Source organism: Coffea eugenioides, unplaced genomic scaffold, assembly GCF_003713205.1.
Source record: "Coffea eugenioides isolate CCC68of unplaced genomic scaffold, Ceug_1.0 ScVebR1_483;HRSCAF=1168, whole genome shotgun sequence".
NCBI classification, from domain to species: Eukaryota; Viridiplantae; Streptophyta; class Magnoliopsida; order Gentianales; family Rubiaceae; genus Coffea; species Coffea eugenioides.
In genome coordinates, this window is record NW_020864324.1 from 31,808 (window position 1) to 38,419 (window position 6,612).

A 6,612-nucleotide genomic window follows, 5' to 3' on the forward strand; every position below is an offset into this window, starting at 1 on the left:
CTTTTCCTTTGTTTATTGCCTTGGTTTTCTTATTTTTCTTCCTTGAATTTTGCTTTTTGTGTTTGCATTTCGAGTGTGAATGTGGAAATTAATAATTATGAGGTAGAAAAAATGAATAGTATTACACCAAAGGATAATTTCAAAAACCTCTTCTAAGCTTTCTGATAATTACATGTTACACTCCTCTACATTCAAATATTATACTTAATGTGCTTTTTAAGGACTCAAAATGACTATAGCAATCTTCCCAAACTTTGCAAAAAATTCTAGCCACAATTTTTTCAAAAAGGGGAAAAAAGTAATAAAATGCCTATCAAACTTGAAAAATGTATCACCAAAAACCTGTCCATCACAGTTTCAATCCACCTTTTTTCCCCTATTCAAGTTTTCTTATCCTTTCCATAATCCAAATCTCCATGTCTCACAAATTTTAGTATTAATCATGCATTTTAATTAACCCATCTCTCACTCTTTCCATTTATTCTCAATTTTGTCTCTGACCAAAGTTTAATAAACAATTGCAAACACAAATATACAATTGCAAAAATGGCCAAAGGGATGTGGAGGAAATGATTTAGGCCTAAGGCGAAACTATTTTAGAATAGGCGATAAACAAGAATATATACATTGAACAATTGATTTAAACATAAAAACTCCTTAAGGGAAATTTGAGGTATTAACATGATTATTTCCCCTTACATCAGCCAAATAAAACCCAAAACTACTATTCTGGAAAGGTATGTATAATTTTTTTAGGAAGCTAACTATATAATTGTCATAAATCTTAGGGGAGATTTGTGAAATTATCCATTGGAACAAGGGGGGGGGGGGTCTGTTGATTTGAGGTCTCATGATTAAAAAGGTAGTAATTTGTGAAAGAGCATCACACTGGAAATATTTTTTCTAAAGAAGGTTACTTTGGAAATAAACTCAATACAATTCATCAAAAGTTCTAAGCCTTTCCTGCTGAGTTCCCAATTTCTTTTTAATTTTTATTTGATACAGTAATTGTTCCTTTCCGAATGAGAAATTTTCAATCTGAATAATCCCAAAAGTATATCCACCAGAAAAAAATTCAATTGACTAATCCGAACCCTTCACTAGTTAGCTTATTGTCAATGAATATACCTAGTTGGAATTCAACTTTCTGGTTTGAAACTTTTAGATTTGTATGCAAAATCATCTGGGAATTCAAGTCCAACATAATAAATATTTGAAAAAAAAATTACGTGATTAACTATCAAGAAAAAAGCTTTTTGTAAATATTTGCAACCTTTTGTTTGCTCCTAATCGTAAAAAACAACAATAGGTTAGGTACACAATAAACACAGTTGCCCTTGAGTATATCCCCAGGCTTTATCTAGGCATGATATATTCCATTTGTTAGGTTAGCACTACTTGCCAGCATTAAATCTGATAAAGCTTTTGATTAAGTTGGCTTTACACACTCTCAATCGACTTTAGGCAAACAAATAGCAGCTATATATGGGTCTCATTAAACAAACGAATCCAACCACCAGAGAGTGGTCCTCTTGGATTTTTTCTTTTCTGTTGTCTAAACTCATACTAAAATTTCTCTACTCTATAGCTTCTTTCCTTTATCAATGTAGGCCTGCTGGGTAGCTTCTTTCCTTCATCAAAGTTAGTCGCTTTTCCTTCGTCATCCAAATTTGTTAGCAAGTTTTGAAGCAACAGTACAATTCTAATTAGACCATTGTTTCTTCTCTTCATGAATAAACGTTTTTGATATGTTTCCTTTTTGTTTTCTTTCACTTTTCTTCCTTAAATTGTTATAATCATATCAACTATTCATAACAATATTTATTAGAATGTCAAAATTAATTAATCATAAGTCCAACATAAAACTATTATAACAAGGGTGAGCATTGAAGTGAACTATTTTATTGACTTGAATGTAAACAAACAAGGGCACCTTCGTGGAAGTGCTTAAAGATCTTTTACTATATTCATTTTTAAAAAAAAAAACATGCATTGAGGAAGAATTTTACTAAATTTATACCCAAAACTAGTTTATCCAATGGAACCGTAAGGTGGTCATGGTTCTAGTTTGGTTCTATATTTAACTCTAGAAGTTAGATGAACTGATCAAACCCAATCAAGAACTAGGCGAACCAGCAAAAACTAGTAAAAAATGGCCTCTGAACCATTTTGTCACTAAATATTTCTTTTCTTTTTTTACATATTAATTTTATCCAAGTAATTTAATAATACATAATTAAAAAAATTTAAAATCATTGAATCAGGGTTGAAATATGAAGTTAAAGCTCATTCACTTTACTTGTTGGCCCGGGATTCAAAATATTGCTGCATATTGTTATTTGGATTTGTATTTGACAGGAAAAAATGCATGAAAAATGACAGAATAGGTCTTGGCAGTGAAGGAAAGCGGAAAGGTGGTACTGTAAGCAGGGAGAAAGCAATCTGTAGTCAAAAGGGAGGTGGGGCTGCAAGATATGGAAATAAGGGTAGGAGAGGGGATAGATGGGTAGAGGAGGAGAGGTGGAGCTGTGAGACAAGAGAGGGTGGCGATTAGATGGGAAAGGTAAGTAGTTTAAGAATATTTTGATTAGACAATTCCAATTACATATAACAATTTCTAAGATAGAAACCTACGCAAAGCATGGGTTATATTGTTAGTTTGAAAAAACTTAAGAAATTATAATTCTCTTTCATGCCAAAATTTAGCATGCAAAAAGTTCAACAACTTCAGTTTCATCAAAAAGTTCATCCATGCCTAAAATTTGTAATTATCCTCACTGTTTTCAAATAACTTTTGTGCTCCAGTAAAAGCGACATAGTTGGCCCTGCTTTAGAAAAAAAAAACAAAAAAAAAACAATCAGCCACACTAAGAATTGCATTAATTAAAGAATATTAAGTCTTTAATGAATCCTATTCAAGTTCAAATCCATCACCATTTAACAAGTCCAAGAGGATTAATATAATTCATCAAAAGTTCTTAGCCTTTCCTAGTGATTCCCAATTTCTTTTTCATTTTTATCAGATATACTAATTGTTCCTTTCCGAATGAGAATTTTTCAATCTGAATAATCCCAAAAGTATATCCACCAGAAAAAAATTCAATTGACTAATCCGAACCCTTCACTAGTTAGCTTATTGTCAATGAATATACCTAGTTGGAATTCAACTTTCTGGTTTGAAAATTTTAGACTTGTATGCAAAATTATCTGGGAATTCAAGTCTAACATAACAAGTATTTGAAAAAAAAAAAATAAATTACGTGATTAACTATCAAGAAAAAGGCGTTTGTAAAGATTTCCAACCTTTTGTTTGCTCCTAATCGTGAAAAACAACAATAGCTTAGGTACACAATAATCAAAGTTGCCCTTAGGTATATCTCCAGGCTTTATCTAGGCATGATATATTCCATTTGTTAGGTTAGCACCACTTGCCCGACTTCAGGCACACAAATAGCAGCTATATATGGGTCTGAAGGGAAACAAATGAATCCTGGCACAAGAAAGTGGTCCTCTTGGATTTTTTTTTTCTGTTGTCTAAACACATCCTAGCTTCTTTCTTTCATCAATGTAGGACTGCGGCGTAGCCTAATCTTCACCAGTGGCTTGGAAAAACTATGTTTAGACTGATGGCTTCTTGAGAATTTTAAGCAGAGGGAGATAGAGAGGGAGAAATTTTTAATTTAAATATTTAATTTAAGCTCTAATATATGCAGTCAATTTTATTAATCTACTAGTTTTTCATACAATTACTGCCAAATTATCACTTGCTGAAGAGCTTGAAGTCATCTATTGAATGTGTACTGAGAAGACGGGTAAGATTCTATCTATGATAAATGACTTGCATATTAGTTAACGTATCAAATTGTTTCAAAGGCCTAAGAAACAACAAATTTCATTTATGTTATAGCTCCCTATGGAAGGCCTGTATGTTACAGAGCACCCTACTCAAAAGTAATGACTTCCCATCCTTAAAAATTACTTCCTACATCCCAAAATATGCCACATTTTAAGATTTTAGCTTTCGAAAATTGTGCATTTATAGTTACAATTGCTCAATTTTATCCTTCAAAATTCGGAATCTGAATGCTATGACAAAAGAAGACAAGGGATTAGAGTGAACTTTCGAAAATAATAAACGATTTTGGACATGTAAAAATAAAAACTATAACAGATTTAATGGGACAAACGAATTGGTTCTTCACATTCGGTGACAAAGCCCGAACCCATAGCCATGGAGGCAGAACTTACCTCTATGATGAGGTCCTTTTTCGCTAAATGCAATTGAGTTTGATTTGCTTAAGCACTCTAAAATCATTTCTTATTCAAGTAATGATGAATTTTGTATTTTAGTGACTGTAAAACAATTGTACCATAGGGAGAGACTTTAAAAGAAATTGGTATTTCGGAAGACAGTGTACTAAGAGATGTGTAACTTTTCCAAGTACAGGTATTTTAGGTTAATACCAAAAATACAATGCCATTGTTCACCACACTATAAAAGGGTAATAGGTTAGCAAAGCCAGCACAAGCTTATTGATAAGACATATAGGCCTTCATTCAAGCAAATATTCATCAGGATGGATGCCTCGCTGCAGTTTGAGATAATTTCTGAAACATTCATCAAGCCTTCCTCACCTACTCCTCCTTCTTTGAGATACCACAAGCTCTCATTGTTCGATCAAGGAATCTCACCATATGTTCTGATCCGGGTGGCTTTCTTCTATCCTAATATTAAGGGAACTCGTTGGCTTGCCAATGAAATATCACAACTGCTTAAAAGTTCTCTCTCAAAAACTCTTGCCCAGTATTACCCTTTCGCCGGAAGGCTGATGAAAAACGGCTATATGATTGATTGCAACGACATGGGTGCTCAATTTACTGAAGGCCGAATTAATTGTCGAGTGTCTGAGATTCGCAAGCAATTAAGTTCAAGTTCTGAAAAAATGGAAGATCTTATCTTTGCTAGATCTCTATTCTCCGGGCCGGCCCTAGCGAATCATCATAGCCTAGTATTTGTTCAGCTCAGTTCTTTCAACTGTGGAGGCATAGTATTGAGTGTGTCCATAAATCACAGGATTGCTGATGCATCCAGCGTATCAACTTTCATGAATGATTGGGCAGCAATTGCTCGTCAAACGAGTGACATCCCATCTCCTCATCTTCATGGAGCTTCTCTGTTCCCCCCTGTTGACGGTCAGCAATTTCCAAAACCATCTCCTCCTAAGTTAAATCAAGGGAAGCACGTGAAAAGGATGTTGGCGTTCCATGCTTCTAAAATTGGAGAACTCAAGGCTGTTGCTCTTAACTCAGGAGTAGAAAACCCTACTCGGTTTGAAGTTGTGTCAGCCCTACTTTACAGTTGTTTTATATCTGCAGCATCAAAGGCAAACTCGGGATCACACATCCGCCAATCAATCTTCGGGCATCCTGTGAATTTTCGACAAATAATTGTCCCTCCACTTCCACAAAATTCAGTTGGGAATTTTTTTACCTACTTCCTGACATCAGTTGACAACAATGCTGAAGTTAAATTACCAGAGTTAATTAATAAAATAAGGGAAGGGAAAACAAAAGTATGCAAGGAGTGCACAGAAAACATCAATGCCATTACTAGTAAGCTAGAAGCATCCCATTCAGCACCGCTGACTGCAGCAATTGAAACATACAACTCTGACTTCTACGCGTGCTCAAGCTGGTGTAGGTTTCCATTTTATGGCGTTGATTTTGGCTGGGGAACACCTTCGCTGGTATACCCAGCAACCACTTCAGGGCTCAACATGTTGATATTAATAGACATGGAAGATGGTAATGGAATATATGCACATGTTAAACTAAAAGATTCTGAGTTGGACGTGTCAGTCTTGGAAGAAAATGACGTGCTGCTTGCTTATGCCTCTTTGGATGCTTAAACATGTCCAAGCATTACAACAGGAAAACGAAATACTTATAACTATGATAAGCATTCATATATTATGTATCAGCATATCGCAATCTGGTACTCCTGAGTTGCTGCCGTGCATACTCACAGCTTCTAATCTCCTCAAGGGTGACTTGAGTTATTTCTCTTTATGTTGTCAACATATCTACAGTTAAATTACATAGACATTGCTCCATGTCTGCTTAGTTGAGCTATTTGAACCTTTGAAATGAAAAAAAAAAAAAAAGACTATCAAATTTGTGGCAAAGTTCATGTTGTTTTACTTGAATAGCATAAATAAAATTAGATGATTCTATATTGGATTTGATACCAATATTATTTTCAAGTATTATGTCGTTCCTTAGTTAGATGCAAGTAGTTTAAACCTTTCTGCTACGACTTGAAGTTTGTTTGTCATCTTTCTCTGCCATTTTTTGCAAGTTTAGAGTACATGGCCGCACTTTAGAAACGAAGAGAGCAGGCATTGCAGGTTTTGAATTTTGAAATTTATATGTCGAAATAGAATTCAATGGGTCTGAAGCACTATAGTTTGATTTTGTGTTAATTTTGCCTTAGGGTGTACCTAATTAATTAATTCGACACTTTACAAAATAATGTATAGGGAAATGAGGGCACTAAAGGTTAGGAAATAAATTACCTGTAAGATATTTCATGACTACCATCATCATTGGATG

The 6,612-nt window shown here is 34.3% G+C and overlaps 1 protein-coding gene across 1 annotated transcript; it reads left to right on the forward strand.

Moving 5' to 3' along the window:
• Positions 1-4,493: 4,493 nt before the first annotated feature.
• On the forward strand, positions 4,494-5,909 carry LOC113758327 (deacetylvindoline O-acetyltransferase-like). Its single transcript, XM_027301243.1, has one exon. The coding sequence runs from the start codon at positions 4,578-4,580 to the stop codon at positions 5,907-5,909; it is 1,332 nt and encodes a 443-aa protein (XP_027157044.1). The 5' UTR covers positions 4,494-4,577.
• Positions 5,910-6,612: the final 703 nt, after the last annotated feature.

Bases quoted from the DNA above. Each gene is read 5' to 3' on its own strand.
- LOC113758327 (XM_027301243.1), top strand. From the start codon at position 4,578: ATGGATGCCTCGCTGCAGTTTGAGATAATTTCTGAAACATTCATCAAG.